The sequence below is a fragment of the Carcharhinus amblyrhynchos genome, chromosome 5 (genome assembly GCF_965287045.1).
Source record: "Carcharhinus amblyrhynchos chromosome 5, sCarAmb.v2.hapA, whole genome shotgun sequence".
NCBI classification, from domain to species: Eukaryota; Metazoa; Chordata; class Chondrichthyes; order Carcharhiniformes; family Carcharhinidae; genus Carcharhinus; species Carcharhinus amblyrhynchos.
The window spans coordinates 54,169,512-54,193,536 of record NC_137328.1 but is presented as its reverse complement, the minus strand read 5'-3'; the positions used below and the strand labels follow the sequence as shown (position 1 = coordinate 54,193,536).

Genomic DNA, 24,025 nt, shown 5'->3' with positions numbered 1-24,025 from the left:
TACATAATGAACAGCAGTTGTACAGAATCAGGTTAATCTTAAAAATCACTATGGCCTATTTTCTGTCCCTCTGGGATAAGAGATTGCTAGAGCTTGGACCAAAGTAGGAAGAAGATACTTCAGTTATTCAGATATAAAAATTGTAAGTACCGTATGATGATTTGACTCATAAGGCCAAGATAAGATCAGCCATGATCATCTTGAACGGGGGAGCAGACTCAAGGGGCTGAATTGCCTTCTCCTGTTCTTAGTTCTTACGTATATCTTGGAATCATCTAGATAATGAATGCAAAGGATCAACAATGACGGAGTGATGAGAAAGTAATTGTATTGGGTGTTCTATATATACTGAGGAACAACATATACTTTTAAAGTTGAATTATTATATGTATTTTTGTGTTAAGGAAGGTAGAGTGGTTCCAGTTGCACTTAAATAATATAAAATATGCACACATATACAACCTCAAGTTAAAGACTTGGGTAGAGAAAACTAGGTTGTTGCCTAGCAACAAAGATCAAGTGAAACAGAGAATCTGAAAAAGACAGGGGAGCCTTCAATGTGTGTCAGAATGAAGACAGCAGTTTTCAACTCTGAGATTAGAAATACTACAAGGGTATGAGAGACCCAGTTTAGCTTTAGAGTTTCCTCTGCAGTTGAAGCAATAGTGAGTGTGGTTTTGGGTGTCTCAGGGAGAGATACGAGTTGGATGAGGAGCACCAATTGAACACTCAAGAAACCACTGGAAGAAAATTGTTTACATGTGTTCCAGTTACAAGTAAGGAGTCTGTGTCAACCTAGTGGTAACTCTTCATGTGTATATGAAGATATTGCTGAGTGAAGGAACGTTGAGAAACTGAATCATATTTTTGTGTTTGCATCGAAATCTTTACTTTTTTTCTGGTGTAATATAGTTCATTTTTATTATTTTAATCAATATTCTATTCTTTGTGTTCTAACTTCATCAACAGACTCCTTTTGAATTTGTTTGGTAACTTTCCTCTGTAGATCCTTGCATTTTTTTTTGTACTGTTTTTGAAACTATCAAGCCAGATTTCACTCTGGAATTTGACTTCTTCAGTATTAACAAGAGCTGGATTTGTAACAATACTATGAATATATTGACAAATATTTAAGAAGGGTGTCACAGTTCTGTTTCACTTTAAAATCAAGTATTTATATTATGTCAATAATTGTTCGTTTGTAAATGTTTTTTAACCACTATGTCATATCAAGGAGCAATTAACTTGTACATAAATTTGTAGAATTACTCAAGTTCTTCACATCTTCATGCTAAATAAATATTCACCTACCTGCTGGTTAACCAAAATAATCAGGATCTCTTTAGCTAGTGTAATAAGCAAATGTGGAATTCAGTCATCTAGATAGGAAGGAAGGAAAAGGAAGAACAAACTTGCATTTAAATGGTGCCTTTCACATCTTTTCATGTTCTGAAGCATTTGAGAGTTAATTAAGTACAGTCACTATTTAGGCAAACACAACAGCTGAATTCTGTCAAGAATATATAAATGACCATGTAATCTATTTTGGTTTAACAATAAATATTGGTAACAGATATTTGGAGAAAAATGTGGCGCATCATTGCGTCCACTGAACAAGTAAGCAGGTTAATATTGCATTGGAATGACAATGCAGTTCTCTCTGCAGGCTGCACTTAGGGTCAACTTTGGTTATGGATGCTGTAGTCCTGTACCGAGGCTGAAAATCATAGCTTTCTTGCTTGAACGCAAGAGTGCTACCCCTTAGCCAAGCTGGAAGATCCCAAAATTAACTATCTGATTTGCATTGTTCTTTACCAGAGTAGTGGGAACATTGCAGTTAGCTGTGACCTTTTTTTTGTTGTTGTTGATGGAGATGAGGTGAGGTGGGAGGGAATAGGAGAGAAAGGGTAAACCAACTCCTGATGTTACTAAGTGATTTCTGCTTGAAAGTTCAAATTTATAGCTAGGTAGCAACAGGACTACCCTAGTTTATGTTGGCCATTCCTTGTGCGGTTACAGATCCCACCAATACTCACTACTTTAACATTGTGCACAAAGAATGTTTTCCTTTGGTAATGCAGCACCGTAAAGTCGTACTTTGGCACAGGGGTACCTTAACTTAGTCATAGTTCAATGCAACAATCAAACCTTTTAAATTCAGGATTCAAATGTTTGAGTAATTAGCAATAACTTCAAAAATAGGTGTTGTTTCCTTATAATAAATGTTATTTTCCTGTAGGTGTTTAAATTCTTTCTACTCCATTTTTATATTTTGTTTCTGAGAACTAATTTCATCCACATGCAACCATTTTCACATCCCACGTTTTTCTCTTCCAGGGTGGGTGTTGAGAGCATGTGGGCTGGGACAAAGCTAAGCTATGCATTTTTATCATTGGTTGTCCCTGCATTCAAGTTGAAATCAAGTTTCCTCATCTAAACACCAATTTTATGTAATTGCTGGATTGCAAAACTGTGGCATTCCTTTGCTCCCTATGTCTCCCTTTCGCAATCTTCAACATTTTAAAATGCATATACATGTCTTCACATTTCACCACACCTCTTTTTTTTGCCACAAACACTGGTCCTTGAACTTTCACCATGGTTACATAATCTACTAATTGAAATTACTGTGTGGGTTTGCAATGCCCTTGCAGGTGTACCCAAATAATGTATGAAAAAGGAACTTTATTTTTTTTAAACAACTTGGGCAGGATTTTACACCCTTGCTTATCCCAAAACCATTAAATCCCACCAGAGATCAACAGACCTTTCCATGCTCCACTCCGACTCCTGTGGCAGGTGGATCGGTAAAATTTCGGCCAAGGACTCAGTAACCTTCTTGTCCGCAAATATGTACAAAACTGCCCATGATTGGAAATAGCCTGCTTGTCTGGCCAGAGCATGAAAGTGTAAACAACTATTTTCATATTCCATTGAAAAGCCAAAAATGTAACATCTCTCCTTTGGAGTTAATAGCTTTTAATAATAATTCTTAATAATTCTTTTGAAGTGTACAGACCCAGACTTAGTGGCTGCAGAATGAAATTCCACAGAATAGATGGGGGGAAAAACCCACTCCGTCACAGAGTGCTGAGTGCAGTATCCTGACACAAAAAAAACAATTATCTAGGCATCATCACTATGCTGTTTGTGGGAGCTTATTATGCACAAATTGGCTGCTGTGTTTCTTACATCGGAATAGTGAATACATTTCATTGGCTATAAAGTGCTTTAAGATGTTTGGTGATTGTGTAAAGCACTATATAAATGTAAATTGATCTTACTAAACTCTTAACACAGATTTATATTCTTTCTATGTTCTGTATCTTGTACTTTGCCCACAAATCCTTCTGCTTTTCCACATCAACTCAGCATCTCCCAATTCAAAAATTGTTATATATTTTACATTTTTAAGTGCATCATGTTACTGATATTAAATTTCTTCTGTTCATTTTTGGGTTCCACTATTTTATCAATAATCTCTGTGAGACTCCCTTTGATCTTCAGAATTATTTACCGTGCCTCCTATTTTACTATTGTAGGCAAATTTGGATGCAACTCAATCCAACTCTATTCAGTTGTACAAAGAGCACCAGTGATCCAAGAGCAGACCCTGTCCCTCCACTCGGTTAAATTGGCCCATATTCCATCCTCTTTCCTTCCATCTAACCAGTTTTAATTCATTTTGCTACCTTTCCCCTAATTCCAAACATTTAAATTTCTCCAAAGGTCTCCTCTGTTGTACATGCTAAAGGTTTTCTGCAAGTCCGCCTGTATCAATCCATTGCACTTTTCCCCACCCATCATCTCTTTAACCTGAAAAGAACGGGTACCAGCTTTACCAAACTGAAATCTATATTGTCTGCTTCTAATTGTTTTATCTTTCTGTAGTTATGTAGTCATTTCAGCTTTATTTAAGGGTGGGGGTGTGGAAAGTAGAGGGAAGCACTATTGCAACAGCTCTGATGCTGATTTACATCCAGCCGACTTTCCAAGGGGTGAGCTATCAGGCAATCAGTGATACACTTGGACTGCCTCTAAGCAGTTGACAGTCAGTGGCAGGTTGGAAGGCCATTGGAGATGCATTTAAAACACTAAAGACTAAGAAAATTTGGCATATCAGCTATGACTCTCACCAACTTTTACAGATGCACCATAGAAAGCATTCTTTCTGGTTGTGTTTGGTATGGTTCAGCTGCCCAAGACAGCAAGAAACTACAAAAGATTGTGAATGTAGCCCAGTCTATCAGGCAAATCAGCCTCCCATCCGTTGACTCTGACTACACTTCCCGCTGTCTCGGCAAAGCAGCCAGCATAATTAAGGACCTCAGTCACGTTCTCTTCCACCTTCTGTCAGAAAAAGATACAAAAGTCTGAGATCACGTACCAAGCGACAAGAATAACTTCTTCCCTGCTGTTGTCAGACTTTTCAATGGACTTACCTTGCATTAAGTTGATCTTTCTCTACACCGTAGCTATGACTCTGACACTACATTCTATATTCTCTTGTTTCCTTCTCTATGAACAGTATGCTTTGTCTGTATAGCGTGCAAGAAACAATACTTTTCACTGTGTGTTAATACATGTGACAATAATAAATCAAATCAAATAAGAGTCTTGTGATTTCCATTTGAGCCATCAGACTAAATAAGTGATTTGTTAATAACACTAATGTATCCTTTCAAAAAAAAGTATTAATTTTTTAATATCTTTCAGGCCATGTGTGTATACAGCAGGATCGCCTATAAACAACAGAGCGCTGTTTCCATGTCAGGAACCACCAGAAGCTATGGCAACATGGCAGGCCTCAGTTTGGGCCCCAGAAGGTTCTTTGGTACTCATGAGTGGTGAAAACTGTGCTGAGCCCCATCATAATGGAGGTAAAAAAGAAAACTCAGAGAAAAATTTTGTGTTCTTGCGTTATGGAAGCAGCATGTACTATAAATGAGAGAATGTAGGATGAAGATCTTTGCAGATGAAAGTTATTAGCAAAGCTAAAATACATGCACTTTGAAATTGGTTATAGAATTGAAGCCAGAAGTTCGTCAACATAGCAAATTCCTAATTTAGATTATAATCAGCGGAATTCCCTGGCCACCATTCTCATCCCGCTCTCTGGCAAAGGGTTAAAGCTAAGCCAAACAGTTTGCAACTTTGATGTCATATTTGAACCTAGTGATGAGCATTTGACCACACATCCAGTTCATCACAAGACCATCTACTTCAATCTCCATAACATTACCTACACCAATTCTGCTGCGGGTCATTTGTTTTGAAAACCTCATACGTGCCTTTTATGCTTCTCGACTGGACTATTCAAGTACACTGTTGGCTATCTTCCAATCTCCCATATTATGTCAACATTCAAATCTCAGCTGCTCATAGCTTAACTTGCACCAAATTCCCACTGACCTCTGCTCACTGACCCACACTTGTTTCCAATTTGACAATGGTTCAATTTTAAAATCCTATCTTGTTTTCAAATTCCTCCATGGCTTTGCTGGTGCCTATCTCTGTAATCTCCTCTAGCCCTCCAACTCTCTAGATATCTGCACTCATCCAGTTCTGCCCTGTGCAGAACTGGATGAGTGCAGATCATGTGGAAATGTCTAATTTTATGATCATTTGTTTTAGGAGTATAACTTTTTGTTTGGGAATCGAAACTGTTAAGTATAAATAATAGAAATACCCGAGGAGAGGCTGGTAAACAGACCTAAAGCATTTACAACTTGAAGGATGGCCTATGTTTATTGTCAGAGTTGGAAATGTGAAAATATTTCTTGGTTTCTTGGTAGAGATGAGATGTCTACAGTTGACTTCATAAGGAATTGGGTCCCAGACCAAAGAGGGGTTCAAAAGCAACACATATAACAAGAGGGATCTTAAAAGTATTCATATACTTTTCAGGTCAAAGACCAGATTTAAAATTTGAGTCAATAGGTTTAAATTTCTATCTAGAACATCTTGGCTTTGCTGAGGAGAATAAAAGTGAATTTCTGAGCAATGTGGCATACCTTAGTTATTTTCCTTGGAGAAGTGAATGAAGTGATGTACAGGGGGACTCTTAGGTGGAAATAAAAATAAAATGGGAAGTGTCCTGTTGAAACCTTTTGGCCTTAAACTACAAGTATTTTTAAAATATTATGCTTATTATTTCAAAATATTAACTTAGTACTTGCATTGTTTAACTCATGTACAAAGATTTTTGTTCAATATGAAATCCTGTGGCATAATTTCAGTTAATGACTTGGAGTTTGGATTTCTTCCTTTGACACAGTTTTAATAAAGAACAAACAAAGAACAAAAACAGCCCGGGAAACAGGCCCTTCGGCCCAACGAGCCCGCACCACCATTTTAACATTATCAGTCCCCCCTCCACCCATGACCCTTATCTATGCTTTTGGCATTCCACATTGAGGGAAAACTAATTTAGGGACAATTTATTACCTCCAATCAGCCTAACAGCACATCTTTGGGGTGTGGGAGGAAACCGGAGCACCCGGAGAAAACCCACGCAAGCATGGGGAGAATGCGCAAATTCCCACAGACGCTGGCCCAAGTCCATATGTCTGCACAGCAAACAGTGATAGTCACTGAGCTGTCATGTTGCCCAGCATCTGGTCCAGTTTAAGCGTACACTTAACAACATGAAGCACTAGGCTACTCTCGAACGTCCAAGAGCAGCCCTTGTATGACCCATCGCATGTATGCCCCTCGTTGGACAACAAGGCAGACTGACTTAAAACCTGTGAATTAAAAGAGAAAAACATTAGTATCGTTCCACAGCCTTGTACATTACCAGGGACATCCCAATGCTAATGAACCTTATTTAAAACAATCTCCTATATCCTCCCATCTCCAACCCACTCGTGCCTGTCTAAGTAACTCTTAAACAACTCCAGCGTGCCTGCCTCCACCATCTTGCTTGGCAGAGCATTCCATACCCCCACTACCCTCTGTGGAAAAACCTCCCTCTAAAATTGTGTTATACCTCTCTCCCCTCACCCTAAGCCCGTGGCCCCTCGTACTGTGCGTTTCTAACACAGGAAATAGCTTACCACTGTTTATTCTATCTATACCCTTCATAATCTTATATACCTCTATTAAATTCCCCCCTCAGTCGCCGTCTTTCAAGGGAAAAGAGCCCCAGTTTGCTCAATCTTTCCTCATAACCCAGTCCTTCCATACCAGGCAACATCCTGGTAAACCTCCTCTGCACTCTCTCCAGGGTCTCCACGTCCTTCCGGTAGTAAGGCGACCAGAACTGGATGCAGTACTCCAAATGCAGCCTAACCAACGTTTTATACAACTGCAACATTAGACTCCAGCTCTTATACTCTATATCCCTTCCTATAAAGGCTAACATACCATAAGCTTTCTTCACAACCTTCTCCACTTGTACTGCCACCTTCAAAGACTTGTGCAGTTGCACCCCCAGGCCCCGCTGCGTTTCTGTACTCTTTATAGGCTTACCCTTTATCATATAACTCCCCCCTACATTATTCCGGCCAAAATGCATCACCTCACATTTATCCGGATTAAACTCCATTTGCCATATATCTGCCCAATATACCAGCCTATCTATATCCCGTTGTATTGCCAGACACTGCCCCTCACCGCCCGCCAATCCAGCCATCTTAGTGTCATCTGCAAATTTGCTGATCACGCCAGTTACTCCCTCTTCCAAGTCATTTATATATACTACAAAAAGAAGAGGTCCCAGTACTGAGCCCTGCGGCACACCACTAGTGACAGACCTCCAGCTAGAAAAGGACCCTTCCACTACTACTCTCTGTCTCCAATTAGCAAGCCAGTCTCAACCCATCTAGATACCTGGCCTTGTATCCCATGAGCCTTTATCTTTCCAACCAACCTACCATGAGGGACTTTGTCAAATGCCTTACTGAAATCCATATAGACGACATCAACAGCTCGTCCTTCGTTGACCGTTTTTGTCACCTCCTCAAAAAATTCTACCAGATTCGTAAGGCAAGACTTCCCCTTTACAGAGCCATGCTGCGTATCCTTAATCAGATCGCAACGCTCTAAGTGTTCATGCATCCTATCCCTAAGAATCCTCTCCATTAACTTGCCTACCACTGACGTCAAACTCACCGGCCTATAGTTACCAGGGTTACCCCTCCTACCCTTTTTAAACAACAGTACCACATTCGCTATCCTCCAGTCCTCTGGGACCTCACCTGTGTCCAAAGAAGAGACAAAGATTTGCGTCAGAGGCCCAGCAATTTCACCTCTCGCCTCCCTAAGCAGCCTAGGATAAATGCCATTGGGCCCCGTAGATTTATCAGTTTTAATGCTACCTAAAAGCCCCAACACTTCCTCCCTCATAATGGATAGTTCCTTCAACTGGTTTACAGCTCCCTCGAAGAATGTGCCAGACATCAAGCCCCTCTTCTTCGTGAATACTGACGCAAAGTATTCATTCAGGATTTCCCCCATTCCCTCGGACTCTAAGCACAATTCCCCTCCTCTGTCCCTGAGAGGACCGATTTTTTTTTTCCCTAGCCACCCTTTTGTTCCTAACATAGGAGTAAAACACCTTTGGATTTTCCTTAATCCTACCTGCCAAAGCCATTTCATGCCCCCTTTTTGCCCTCCTAACTCCCCTTTTGAGATCCTTCCTACTCTCTCTACTCCACCACTCCTTCTGTTCCCAGTTGCTTAGACCTAACATACGCCTCTCATTTCTTCCTGACCAAGTCCTCAATATCTCTAGTAATCCACAGCTCTCTAATCCTACCTTTCCCATCCTTCCTCTTAACTGGCACATGTCTTTCCTGCAACCATTTCAGTTTTCCCTTGAAAGACTCCCACATGCCTAACGAGGACTTGCCCTCCAACAGCCTATCCCAGTCTGTATCCCTAAGCTCCTGCCTAATCTGGCTGTATCTAGCCTTCCCCCAATTTAGCACCTTCCCCTTAGGACAGCACTCATCCTTTTCCATTAGTGGACAGCATTTATCCTTTTCCGTTAGTAATCAGTTAATCAGGTGTTGTGTTTGATCCTGAAATGAGCTCATTGTCATGATTCCTCTAAGATCGCCCATTTCCACTGTCATAACTTCACTCAACATTGCCTCGTCTCAGCTCAACTGCTGGTGAATCCTCATCTGTACCTTTGTTTCCACTAGACATGACTATTCCAAAGCACTGTAAACCTTTCCCTATTCTACTTCCTTAAACATGAACTCTGCTGCCTGTGTCTTAACTCGCAGCAGGGCCCGTTCCACTATTACCCCTGTGCTCATTGACTTACATTGAGTCCAATTTGACCAAAGTCTTGATTTTAAAATTCTCATCCTTGTTTTCAAATCCCTCCATGACCTTATCTCTCCCTAACTTTGTAACCTCCAATCTCAAATCTTCTCTGATATCTACTCTCTTATAATTCTGGTCTCTTGTACATTCTCAATCATAGTTGTTGCAGCATTGGTGACAATGTCTTCAGTTTCCTGGGCCCAAAACTCTGCATCTCCCTACCCCCTTTTCCTCTGGATGTTGCTAGTGCTTGGCTGATCCCACCCAGTCAACTGACAGAGAGAGACTGAGCTTTCCCACTTTTGTCCAAGCTTGTGATCATCTGACCAAATACCTCGATGTGGCTCGGTGTCGTCCTTTCTAACAGTGTTCCTGTGAAGCTCCTTGGGATGTTTCATTCCAGGAAAGATGCTATAATAAACATAAGTTGTTGTTGCCTTATATAAGATAACATATCAACATATCATTCTTGTTGGTGTAGAGGGGGAGCAGGATTATAATTAGTTCGTTATTTCTAAATTGGGCACTATGAGAAATCAGAGCATGATGATCTGAAGGATCAAGGTCAACAGCCCAAAGAAGCATAATCAAATGACGCTGGCTTTGCAGGGGTTCATCTAATTTAATACCAGAAAATATTAGCCCACAAGAATGGCTGTGGTGACTCATGTAGCATTACACCTTTGTGCAGACCTCTGATAGGCAATAGCATACTCTAAGAACTTGCTGTTCAAGGAATCCTGTACAAACTGGCATTGCTACATTTTCTGGCACAATATTTGTGGACTAATGTTGTGCAGCTTTAACTACTATTTACCCTTTGATGTAACTTACAGCAGAAGCAGCTATTGTACACTTACTACTTGTATTCATTTTGCCTTTGAAATGCCTGGGCTTGCTTACGGAGAATTGAAGAGGTTCTAAAATAGTTGAATGACAATTGATTTTGCGCTTTCCAGTAAATTTGGATCAATGTCCTTTTGACTTGCTACTGAAGGCATTTTACTGAATTTGGGCATCACATGAACTATAATTCTAAGTGCACTCAGTCTTTATTGCCATTAATGCAGTTTCTATGCTGAGAAAATTACCCAATCTGATTTTAAATGTTGTTTTCATGCATTTGATCTGATTTTTTTTTACACTGCATTATGAATGAAAAGTACTGCTTTAGAAACTTTGAACTATCTTTGTACAAGAGAAAAAAAGAAACTGCCATTAAGGACTACAATACCAATGTATAGCCTCTCTCCAATGGGAGAGGGAAACAGAACATTATAAAGAGCCAACGTTGCCCAAGCATCATCGCTGCAGTAACAAGATTGTGGTAAAACCACTTAGTGCCACAGTGGGATAGCTCAGTCTCTCTCTCTGTCAGTTGACTGGATGGGATCAGCCAAGCACTGGCAACATCCAACTGATGGGCTGTGACCAGAAGCAAGCAAAGAGGAAAATAAGAGACGCAAGATGAGAAAAACTTGTGGATATTCATTTCTCAACTTTGAGAGGGAATGAAGAATTTTACAATCAAGTTATTGACAGTTCATCATTCTGGAGGCATAGAGCAAATTCTGGAGAAGTAGCAATAGAGAGTAAACTATTTGTAATCAAAGGGGACTGGTGGGAGATGGAAAGAAAAATTAGCACTCCACTTGCAGCAAAATCTTGACTTGACTGTAGAGGGTCAAAACAAAGAACAACCCAGCACGGGAAACAGGCCCTTCGGCCCAACAAGCCCGTGCCGCCGCATCACCCTACACCTATTCTACCCTGCGTATCTACAATTAGAACCCCTGACTTAGCCAGATTCAGGGGAGAATAGTGTCAATTTGGTAAAACCAATCAGCCTAAGAGCACATCTTTGGGGTGTGGGAGGAAACCGGAGTGCCCGGAGGAAACCCACGCAACCACAGGGAGAATGCACAAACTCCCACAGACACAGGCCCAAATCCATGTATCTGCACAGCCAGCAGTGCTGGTCACCGAGCTCTTGCGGCGCCCGTCTACCGGTCCAGGATCAAGCACACACACCGACACGAAGTACTAGGCCACTCCCGGAACCTCCAAGAGCAGCCCACGCACGACCCACCGTGTGCATGCCCCTCGTTTGACAACGAGGTGGACCTCCACCTGCGGAGTGAAAAGACAAAAACGTTAATCACAAGCCTGCCTTTCCGGTGTCTCCCGAGGTTCTAACCCTTATTCAATAGCCCCTACCATAACCCTCCATCCTCGTTTCACTCATGTGCCTATCTAACTGAACCTTAAACGAGTCCAACGTTCCCGCCTCCACCACCCCACTCGGTAGCGCGTTCCATACCCCCACTACTCTCTGCGTAAAGAACCTTCCTCTCACATCCAAATTATACCTCTCCCCCCTCACCCTTAAATCATGTCCTCTTGTATTCGTAACCAATCTAGGGAGCAGTCTCTCACTATTGACCCTGTCTATTCCCTTCAGTATCTTATATACCTCTATCATGTCACCCCTCAATCTCCGTCTTTCCAAGGAGAACAGTCCCAGTTTCTCCAACCTTTCCTCATAACCCAACCCCTCCATGCCAGGCAACATCCTGGTAAACCTCCTCTGCACCCTTTCCAGAGCCTCCACATCCTTCCGGTAGTAAGGTGACCAGAACTGGACACAGTACTCCAAATGCGGTCTAACCAACGTTCTATACAACTGAAGCATTAGACGGCAGCTTTTAAACTCCATACCTCTTCCTATAAAGGCTAGCATTCCATAAGCCTTCCTGACAACATTCTCCACTTGTGTCACAACCTTCATGGATTTGTGAACCTGCACTCCCAGGTCCCTCTGTGTTTCTATACTCCTAATTTGCCTACCTTTAATCACATAGCTCCTCTCTACATTATTCCTTCCAAAATGCATCACCTCGCATTTGTCAGGATTAAATTCCATCTGCCACCTATCTGCCCAATGCACCAACCTATCTATATCTGTTGTATCACCTGACAATCCACTTCAGTACCCGCCAACCCTGCCATCTTGGTGTCATCAGCAAACTTGCTGATCACACCACCTACGCTCTCTTCCAAGTCATTTATGTAGACTACAAAGAGGAGAGGTCCCAGTACTGAGCCCTGCGGCACACCACTGGTCACTGGCCTCCAGCTGGACAAAGTCCCCTCCACAACTACCCTCTGTCTCCTATTGCCCAGCCAGTTCTCAATCCACCTAGCTACCTGACCCCGTATCCCATGTGCCTTAACCTTTTCTACCAGCCTACCATGAGGGACTTTGTCAAACGCCTTACTGAAATCCATATAGATGACATCAACGGCTTGCCCATCGTCAACCGTTTTTGTCACCTCCTCAAAGAATTCCACCAGATTCGTAAGGCAAGACCTCCCTCTAACAAAGCCATGTTGCGTATCCCCAATCAGACCGCAACGCTCCAAATGCTCATACATCCTACCCCTAAGTACTTTTTCCATTAATTTCCCTACCACCGATGTCAAACTCACCGGCCTATAATTCCCAGGGTTATCCCTACTACCTTTTTTGAACAGCGGTACCACATTTGCCACCCTCCAGTCTTCTGGGACCTCACCTGTGTCCAAAGGAGAGACAAAGATTCGCGCCAGAGGCCCAGCAATTTCATCTTTCACCTCTCTAAGCAGCCTGGGATAAATACCATCAGGCCCCGGAGCTTTATCCGTCCTTACGCTACCTAAAAGCCCTAGCACTTCCTCCCTCGTAATAGATATTTCCTGCAGCTGATCCTCAGCTCCCTCTAACAGACCGCACGATTCCGAACCCCTCTCCTTTGTGAATACCGACGCAAAGTATTCATTCAGGAGCTCCCCCATTCCCTCCGACTCAATACATAACTCCCCGCTTTTGTCCCTAAGAGGACCAATTTTCCCTCTAACTACTCTCTTGCTCCTAATATAGGAATAAAATGCCTTTGGATTCTCCTTAATCCTACCAGCCAAAGCCATTTCATGCCCTCTCCTCCCTTCTAATTCCCCTTTTTAGCTCCCTCCTACTCTCTCTATATTCCTCCAGCGCACTCTCCGTACCCAGTCGTTTCGACCTAACATACGCCTCCCTCTTCTTCCTGACCAAGTCTTCGATACCCCCTGTAATCCACGGCTCTCTAATCCTACCTTTCCCATCCTTCCTCTTAACCGGAACATACCTCCCCTGCAACCATTTCATTTTGCCTTTAAAAGCCTCCCACTTGCCAACCGTGGACTTGCCAGCTAACAGTCCTTCCCAATCAGTGTCCTGCAGCTCCCTCCTAATCCTGCTATAGCTCGCCTTTCCCCAGTTCAGCACACTCCCGTTCGGCCGGCACTCGTCCCTTTCCATTTTTATCCTAAAGTAGACGGACTTGTGGTCACTATTAGCCACATGTTCGCCTACCTCTACCTCTCCCACCTGCCCCGGCTCATTACCCAACACTAAATCCAGTATAGCCTCTCCCCTAGTCGCACTAGTTACATACTGCTCTAGAGACCCTTCCAAAACACATTTCACAAACTCCTCTCCCTCCGTACCCCCAGCTCTAGGCCCCCTCCAATTCACTCCAGGAAGATTAAAGTCACCCACTACAACCACCCTATTCTTCCTGCACCTATCCAAAATGCCCCTGCAAATACCTTCCTCCACTGACCTCGGGCTGTTGGGTGGCCTATAGTACACCCCTAGCAATGTAATCTCTCCCTTTTTATTCCTCAACTCCACCCACAGTGAGGGTCCACTGATACACATTGGGTAAGACCTGAAAACAGGTGCTGAGATTGCAACACTGGTTTTAGGCTACCTTTTTTGCAGTCTGCTAATGTAATTGATTACAGCAGACAGCCAATGTTTAATGTAATGTTGAGTGATTGCATGCCTGAGTAGGAATGCAAAATCATGAGAAGCTAGGACAAGTTAAAGCTACTTGAAACCAGTACTGGGCCTTGTAAAGGGGAGATACATTGTGGCTAAAGTAGCAGTTTGAAGTCATTACAAAATTGATTTTGTGTGGGAAATACTCAATAGCACAAAATGGCTGAGAGAAGGCTCTTAGACGTTCTTGTATTGAATTGGAGTCCTTGTTGCAGCAGGAGGAGATCTAACCACAGGGGAAAGCTTTGTGATGGCAGTGGGACCAGAAAGCTGTAATGGTCAATACGAGGACCCTGGATACAGTACTCTATGAAGTTCAACGGTCTCGTGCAGCTGGTCAGGCTCAGCAAATGCTTTGCCCCCTAATTGCACCACTAGTCTCTCTCACTGCTCAATCCACATTACTCACCAACAATTTCTATCAGTATATGACATTCATAGCTTCACCTCCCACTCACACTCTTAGCATTGCTGCAGCCTCACACCCACATAAGTTTGTATATTCTGCCAGCTAGTCAACCATGACAGCCTCATCACACAAACGCACTGCACTGCAGTCACTCACACATTTCCTTCCTTCTCTTTTGCAGGTCAAGATGGTTGATAACCAGAGGCAGCAGTACCTAACTGGCAGAGGCAGGCATAACTACCTGTCTTTTATGCTGAGGGAGGAGACAATGGTGGCCATCATTGGAACAGCCATGATTGAGGCTATAGCCAGTGGCAAGGTTGAAATCATGGAAGATGATGGTATGCTTTTTTGTTCATGAAATATGTGCGCCTCAGCTATGGCCAACATGTATTGCCCATGTCTAACTGTCACCATTAATCACTTGATCCATGAGGGGAACGGTCAATCGCTGATGACCATTTACCTAGCACCAATGCATTGCGAGACCCAAAAGTCCAAGATCAACATCTCAGCCTTCAAGCAGCGTGACTGAAGAGAGGAATTCCAAGTGCAATGCACAATTGATCTGGAAAATCTTCACATGTCCAACTCCATTTCAGAATAGCGAGATCAAATAAAGTCAGTTGTACTTGACTCCATTATCCAATACCAGTATTGGTTTGATTAAAACAATGCGTGATCAACTGGAATAAAAATGAGCAGCCTTTGTTGCCTGGCAGAACAATCTAAGGTTGCAAGTCAAGAAGACAGCATTCCAACAGCTCAAGGCTAACACCCAAAAACACATCTGGAAGATAAAGGACGGTGAGAAGAGAGAGCCCTAGAGATCCACTAATATGTTGACCACCATGAAAAACCACCAAGGTCAAATGGATATGAAATCAGGCAAAGATTCATTAAAAACAGGCACAAAGTTAAAGGATATGGTTGTTTCACTGATGCTTCTAGGCGAAGAGACATGCCTGATTTATTTATTTGGTTTGGAATATTTAATTACTAGTGGATTCACTTGAGCATTGTGGCTAAGTGGATGCTGTGATGGTGAGTAACAGGGAAGGTAAGGTGTGAACTGCTGGTGCATGGGGACATTGGGGATGTGGGGTTGTGTTCACTGGGCGGAGAAGTGGCAGATGGACTTCAACGTGGATAAATGTGTAGTGGTCCATTTTGGCAGGACCAAAGGGATGAAGGAGTACAATATCAAGGGTAGGAGTCTTAGCAGTGTTGAGGAGCAGAAGGATCTTGGGGTCCGGGTCCATAGGACTCTTAAATCGGCCTCGCAGGTAGAGGATGTGGTCAAGAAGGCATATGGTGTACTGGCCTTCGTCAATCGAGGGACTGAGTTTAGGAGTCGGGAGGTAATGCTGCAACTTTATAAGACCCTTGTCAGACCCCACTTGGAGTACTGTGTGTAGGCCTGGTCGCCTCGCTACAGGAAGGATGTGGAAGCTATTGAGAGGGTGCAGAGGAGATTTACAAGGATGTTGCCTGGATTGGGAGGCATGCCTTAGGTTGAGGGAGCTAGGTCTCTTCTCCCTGGAGAACGAAGGTTGAGAGGCAACCTGATAGAGGTTTATAAAATGTTGAGAGGAATAGATTCGGTGGATTCTTGGAGGCTATTTCTGAGGGCTGAAATGGTTGCTACGAGAGGACACAGGTTTAAGGTGCTGGGAAGCAAGTACAGAGGAGATGTTAGGGGTAAGTTTTTTCACTCAGGGTGGTTAGTGAGTGGAATCGGCTGCCATCGGTGATGGTGGAGGCGAACTCGCTGGGGCCTTTTAAAAGACTTCTGGATGAGTACATGGGATTTAATGGGATTGGGAGTTACAGATAGTTCTATGGCCTGGTAGGTATGGGTATGATCAGCGCAACTTATGGGCCAATGGGCCTGTTTGTGCTGTAGTGTTCTATGTTCCATGATATTGCAACTCGATGTGTTGGCTACTGACAATCTGGCCAAACGGGGGATGTGTTTGTTGTTTACTTCCTGCCTCTTCCTTTTAGTTAGTTGGTTGCTGTATAGCAGGTGGCAATGACTGTGCCTCCATGATGGTGATCAAGCAACAGATCACATTGGACCTTTTTTCATGCTCTGCCATGTATTGCAGGGCTCCTCCAGAGTGGTTCAGGCAGTCAAAGCATTAATTTAGCATCCTAACACAGACAAGAAGAGCAGTAGGCCCTTCAACATATGCTTGCACACCAGCAAGGGAGAGCAATCTCTTTCTTTTTGGTTATAGTTAATCACAAAGTTGACATGGTTATTTGCGTCTTGGACCATGGGGAAGTCTGTAACCTCCACTAACTCACATGCTTGCTCCTCCTTTCTCTTTAGCTAAGTTGGAGATCAGTGACCTCCATTGTGTAATGTAGCTGGCAAGCTGGGACATGTTGCAAATAATGTCTGCTCCAGACTGGTGGCACCAGATGCATAAAGATTCACAGTCACTTTCAAAGCCACTAGGAATGCCGTTCTCATTCTGCTCTGAGGTTGCAGTCGTGGCTGCCGCCGGTGATAGATTTCGGTGAGGATGTCTTTAGTGAAGTGGAGATGTCTGATATTCTGCATTTCACTGAGATTCGGCTAGAAGAACTCTTCCCTAGGTGGATGAGGGAAGTGAATGTAATACTGCCAAGTCTGCAGATGACACAAAAATAGATGGGAAGGCAAGTGGTGAGGATGACAAAAAGTATCCATAGAGGGACACAGGTTAAATGAGTACGCAGAAACTTGGCAGATGGAATATGATGTAGGAAAATGTGATGTTATGCACCAGTAGAATAAAGGAGCTGAATGTTATTTATATGAAGAAGGACTGTGGAAAGCTGCAGCACGAAGCAGTTTGAGGGCCCTCATACATAAATCACAAACCAGCACGCAAGTTCAGCTGGTAATAGGGAAGGCCAATGGAATGTTGGCCTAGATCTATTAATGGCCAGCTTGGCCAGGCCCATGAGGAGGTTCTGTTCCCTCTGTGCCCCCTCTGCTCACTGAGTGCCTGAAGATCAGGAGCAGAGGACTGAAATGCAACCAAAAAGAAAGTTGTTTAGAAAACTAAAGGGAATGCAACCTAGAACACCTTCCGTATGTGCGGTCACAGGCTCTAGAAGGCTACAAAAGGCACATCTTGGGAGTCTGTGAAACAACTATGGCTGTATGGAGCTACTGCATGCAAAGCTCTCAAAACTTTTAGATCCCTAATGGTAAAGGGGAGGACTCCTGTGTACAGGGATCTTGGCAAGAAGATGAAAAGTGTTGCAGCAGCCTATACAAGAAACCCTTCTACTTTGTGTTAAAGGGGAAAGGGAACATTTCTGAGAGGTGACTCAGTTTGTGGAGCACAAGGACTGCAGGAGGGTTTGGGTGAGTACAGATTATACAGAGGTAAAGATAACAGGACATTAGCTGTCAAATATTTGAAAGACCCTGGTTTTTTAAAATTCCTTTATGGAATGTAGGCATTGCTGTGGGCCAACATTTATTGCCCTGAGGGCAGATAAGAGTCAACCACATTTTTGAGGGTCTGGAGTCACATGTAGGCCAGACTAAGTAAGGATGGCAGATTTCCTTTCCTAAAGGACATTCAACAATGGCTTCATTGCCGCCATTAGACATTTAATTCAAGATTTTAATTGAATTCAAATCTCAACATCAGTTGTGGTGGGATTCAAACCTGTGTCCTCGGATCTTTACCTGATTAGTTGTTCAGTGACAATATCACTACACTACAGCATGCCCCCCAATCTGATATTTGTTGTTGTTGATTGGTTCTTAATGACTTCCTCAAATGTTGTAAATACTTCCTTATTTCAGGCTTTCAAACATGCAGCCAGTTATAGAATCCCTACAGAAGGAGGCCATTTGGCCTATCAAGTCCTCACCAACCACAATCCCACCCAGGCTCTATCATCATAAGCCCATGTATGATAATTGTTTGATAACAGCTTGCGCACACTCAGCTGAGCCTGTCACAGTTAAATTAAGTAACTCTAGCTGTAGGCCAAGTAATTTTAGTGGCCATCATAAAATTGCAATAGTATCATATTATAATAATGATTTTCAAGAGCACTTGTGTGAAGCAATGATAAGAGTTTAGAGAGCACCTCTATGGAAATATATATATTTTTAGACTATCTCTAATTGCTCCCTTGCTATCTGTAGTTCTTTTAATGGCCCAACAAGTAAAACAAACTCAAATTAACTTAGGGACAAATTAAGAGGGGCAGCCCCCCAAAAAGGAAGGGGGGACGGCCCAAACAGAAACCAAAGTCCAAAGGAAACTTAAAACATTAAATCAAAATGTGATTATAAGGGTCTATAACACACACCAGCCCCTGCGGTGCCCAGCAGGCATGGAAGGCGTTAACTGCGCCCGTGGACACCACGTGCTCCCTCTCCAGGGACACCTGGCTGCGAACGTAGCCGCGCTAGAGGGGCAGGCAGTCGAGATGGACGGCCCCATCGATCACCCGCTGCCTGGACCTATTGATGGCACGTCTCGCCAGGCCCAGGAGCAGGTTCACGAGGAGGTTGGCATCCCGATGCGCCACTCTTTGCATCAGGTGCCCGTAGATCAGGAGCGTGGGACTGAAGTGCAAACAAAACATCAGTAAAAGGTGTTTTAGGAAACCAAAAAGGGTGTGCAATCTTTAACACAAAACGTAGACATGGTCCACGGACTCCTTGAGGCCGCAGAAAGGGCAGTCTCGGGAGCCTGTGTACCGGAAAAACCTACGGTTGTACGGCACCGCTGCGTGCAGCAACCTCCACCCCAGGTCCCCGAGGTAATTGGGGGAGATCCCTCCATAGAGGGACCTCTGCTGCCCAGTGGCAACAAGGCCCGCCAAGGCGTCCCTTGCTATCTATAAGATGCAAGAAAATCAGATAGTGTAAGTATAATTTAAAAATGTCAATGGTCCTACATTGTGACTAATATAGTGTTAGAACTTTCATGTACGTATTTGGCTCATGTATAATATTCAAATTCCTTAGCCTGACTGGAGTTAGGCAATTGAGTTAGCTAGGGATTTGTACCTGCTCACAAGCTGAATTATGAAGAAAAAACATTATATTTAGCCCTTTTCATAGGAAGTAGTGGAAAATAATAATAGCATCTAATGTTAGCTAGCCTATATTTATACGTCCTCATTCTGTTTAAGTAACATAAGTATTTTTTGGTTTCGCATGGCATAACTTTTTGAGAACACAAAAGTAGCAAATGTAACATTGCTATTCAAGAAATGAGGGCGGGAGAAAATAGATCAGATAGCCTGACATCAGTCATTGGGAAAATGCTGGAATCCATTGTTAAGAAAGGGGTACTTAGAAAGTCATAATATGATTAGGCATCTTTAAATGATTTTATGAAAAGGTAATTGTGTTGACAATTTGGCATTTTTTTTAAGATGTATGACTGCAGGATAAGGAGGAAACTAGTGGATATGGTCTGTTTGGATTTCCAAAAGGCACTTGTTAAGATGCCACATAAAATATTGTTGCATCAGATAAAGGCTCATGTGTTAGAGGGTAATATCATAGCACAATCAAGGATTGGTTAAAGGACAAAACAGAGTAAGAATAAACAGACCATTTAATCAGCCGGTGAGCTGTTAGAAGTGGGATGAGTTCTGGGGCCTCAGCTATTTGCAATCTATATTAATGACTTGGATGAAGGAGCTGAATATCATGTATCCAAGTTTGTTTATGCTACAAAATTAGGTGGGAAAGTAAATGTTGAAAAGGCCACAAAAGGGGAAGTTTTATAAGGTCTAAAGAACAAAGAACAACCCAGCACGGGAAACAGGCCCTTCGGCCCAATGAGCCCACGCCGCTGCATCACCCTACACCTATTCTACCCTGCGTGTCTACGAATGGAACCCCTAACTTAGCCAGATTCAGGGGAGAATAGTGTCAATTTGGTAAACCAATCAGCCTTAGAGCACATCTTTGGGGGTGTGGGAGGAAACCGGAGCGCCCGGAGGAAACCCACGCAACCACAGGGAGAATGCACAAACTCCCACAGACACAGGCCCAAATCCATGTATCTGCACAGCCAGCAGTGCTAGTCACTGAGCTGTTGCGGCGCCCGTCTACCGGTCCAGGATCAAGCACACACACCGACACGAAGTACTAGGCCACTCCCGGAACCTCCAAGAGCAGCCCACGCACGACCCACCGTGTGCATGCCCCTCGTTTGACAACGAGGTGGACCTCCACCTGCAGAATAAAAAGACAAAAACGTTAACTTACAAGTCTGCATTTCCGGTGTCTCCCGAGGTTCTGACCTTATTTAATAGCCCCTACTATAACCCTCCATCCTCGTTTCACTCGTGTCTGTCTAACTGAACCTTAAACGAGTCCAACGTTCCTGCCTCCACCACCCTACTCGGTAGCGCGTTCCATACCCCCACAACTCTCTGCGTAAAGAACCTTCCTCTCACATCCAAATTATACCTCTCCCCCCTCACCCTTAAATCATGACCTCTCGTATTTGTACCCAGTCTAGGGAGCAGTCTCTCACTATCGACTCTATCTATTCCCTTCAGTATCTTATATACCTCTATCATGTCCCCCCTCAACCTCCGTCTTTCCAAGGAGAAAAGTCCCAGTTTCTCCAACCTTTCCTCGTAACCCAGCCCCTCCATACCAGGCAACATCCTGGTAAACCTCCTCTGAACCCTCTCCAGAGCCTCCACGTCCTTCTGGTAGTAAGGTGACCAGAACTGGACGCAGTACTCCAAATGCGGTCTAACCAACGTTCTATACAACTGAAGCATTAGATGGCAGCTTTTACACTCTATACCCCACTATATACTCTACTAGAATAGAATATGTGACAGGCAGAAAATGTCACTTTTCTGATGATGGGTTCAAATTTGTTGATTAACTCGGGCTTGTTTGTAGTAGGTCAGGGACTCGTGCAATCCTGTGATAGGTTCCTATTTGTGATACATGCCATGCCATGAATTCTTCTATTAAAACTTTTTGTAATTACATCCTTCCTTTGTGATAAATTCAGTAATGCACAGGAATCTCATGGCACCAGCTTCACATTTGTTTGAAGGTCAAGGGCAGCTGTTACTTTCTGCCGTTGTGTCTGAGATCAACAGTTTTCCTTGTTGAACTCAGTGGCACAAAGGAGGGGAACAGGAGAATGGTTAAATGTATGGAGGCTTGGGACCAGTGAGGGAGTGGTGAAAGTGGGTTGTGGAGTGGAGCCAGGGGCATAGAGGAGTGAAGTGGGAAGACCTGGCATCTCGTTTGATGTGAATGGGGTTGCAAACAGTCAACATAAGAAAATGGAGGGCCTGTCCACATGTGAGTCTACATCAGTGTTGCCTGGCAGAGCTGAGAGTTCATTTACAACATTTCAATTATCATTGCTTAGAATGCATGGAAGAGAGGACCAGCTTTGATTTGATTTATTATTATCACATGTATTAGTATACAGTGAAAAATATTGTCTCTTGTGCACTATACCGACCAAAGCATATCATACACAGAAGGAAAGGAGAGATTGCAGAACGTAGTGTTACAGTCACAGCTAGGTTGTAGAGAAAGATCAACTCAATGCTGAGCCTCCATGTTCAGGCCATGTCCAGTAGAGCTGTTATTATGTATTTGTACTTATTCCTACAGGCTATGCTGTATTAATATATGCACTGGAAAACAGAAACTAGAAGCAAGAGTAGGCCATTTGGCCCTTTGAGCCTGCTCTGCCATTCATTTTGACCATGGCTGATCATCAAATTCAATATCCGGATTCCCCTGTTTCCCCCTCATATATCCCTTGAGTCTGTAGAGTTATATCTAATTTCTTCTTGATGTGGAGATGTTGGCATTGGACTAGTATGGGCACAGTAAGAAGTCTCACAACACCTGGTTAAAGTCCAACAGGTTTATTTGGTAGCACGAGCTTTCGGAACGCTGCTCCTTCATCAGGTAGGTGGGGAGTTTGATTCACAAACAGGGGACATATTGGCAAAGACTCAATTTACAAGATAATGGTTGGGATGCGAGTCTTAACAATGGATCAAGTCTTTACAGGTACAGGCAATGCGAGTGGAGAGAGGGTTAAGCACAGGGTAAAGAATTATGAATTATCTGAAGCCAGGGCAGTTAATAAGATTTTGCAAGCCAAGGCCAAATGGTGGGGGTTACAGGTAGTGTGACATGAAGCCAAGGTCCCATTGAGGCCGCTCTCGAGTGCGGAACTTGGCTATCGGTTTCTGCTTGGCATTCTTGGACACGTGCATCTCCATCAAGGGACAGTCACCTCAGCGCTTCACTGTACTGCAAGCCCACAGATAACCTCACGATGCTCCACTTCTCCAGCTTCCACCCTAAACACATTAAAGAAGCCACCCCCTACGGACATGCTGTCTGACTATACAGGATCTGCTCAGATGAGGAAGAATGCAACGGACGCCTACAGACACTGAAATACACCCATGTAAGAACAGGATATGGCGCTCAACTCATCGATCGGCAGTTCCGACGCACCATAGCAAAAAACTGCACTGACCTTCTCAGAAGACAAATGCAGGACACGGTGGACAGAGTATCCTTCGTTGTCCGGTACTTCCCTGGAGTGGAGAAGCTGCGACATCATCTTTGGAGCCTCCATGTCATCGATGGAGACAAATATCTCGCCAAGGCCATCTCCACACTCCCACTACTTGCTTTCAAAGAACAAAGAACAACCCAGCACGGGAAACAGGCCCTTCGGCCCAACGAGCCCACGCCGCCGCATCACCCTACACCTATTTTACCCTGCATGTCTACGAATGGGACCCTACTCAGTCAGATTCAGGGAAGAAATAGTGTCAATTTGGTGGAAACCGATTAGCCTAAGAGCACATCTTTGGGGTGTGGGAGGAAACCGGAGCGCCCGGAGGAAACCCACGCAACCACAGGGAGAATGCGCAAACTCCCACAGACACAGGCCCAAATCCATGTATCTGCACAGCCAGCAGTGCTAGTCACTGAGCTGTTGTGGCGCCCGTCTATCGGTCCAGGATCAAGCACACACACCGACATGAAGTACTAGGCCACTCCTGGACTTCCAAGAGCAGCCCACGCACGACCCGCCGTGTGCATGCCCCTCGCTTGACACGAGGTGGACCTCCACCTGTGGAATAAAGACAAAAAATATTAATCATACAGCCTGCCCTTCCGGTGTCTCCCGAGGTTTAACCCTATTTAATAGCCCCTACCATATCCCTCCATTCTCGTTTCACTCATGTGCCTATCTAACTGCATCTTAAACGAGTCCAACGTTCCTGCCTCCACTACCCTACTCGGTAGCGCATTCCAGACCCCCACAACTCTCTGCGTAAAGAACCTTCCTCTTACCTCCAAATTATACCTCCCCCCCCTCACCCTTAAGTGATGACCTCTCGTGTTCGTACCCAGTCTAGGGAGCAGTCTCTCACTATTAACTCTATCTATTCCCTTCAGTATCTTATAT

General features: G+C 43.7%; 1 protein-coding gene across 9 annotated transcripts in view; it reads left to right on the top strand.

Moving 5' to 3' along the window:
• aopep (aminopeptidase O (putative)) overlaps positions 1-24,025 on the top strand; it is a 362,002-nt gene that overhangs the window by 5,054 nt on the left and 332,923 nt on the right. For all 9 annotated transcript variants that reach the window (XR_013886678.1, XR_013886677.1, XR_013886676.1 and 6 more), the window contains exon 3: positions 4,717-4,880. Coding sequence is in view for 5 of the 9 variants with exons in the window: in XM_080188799.1 (XP_080044925.1) it covers positions 4,717-4,880 (164 nt within the window). In the remaining 4 variants the exon portion in view is untranslated. The remainder of the gene's footprint in view (positions 1-4,716; positions 4,881-24,025) is intronic.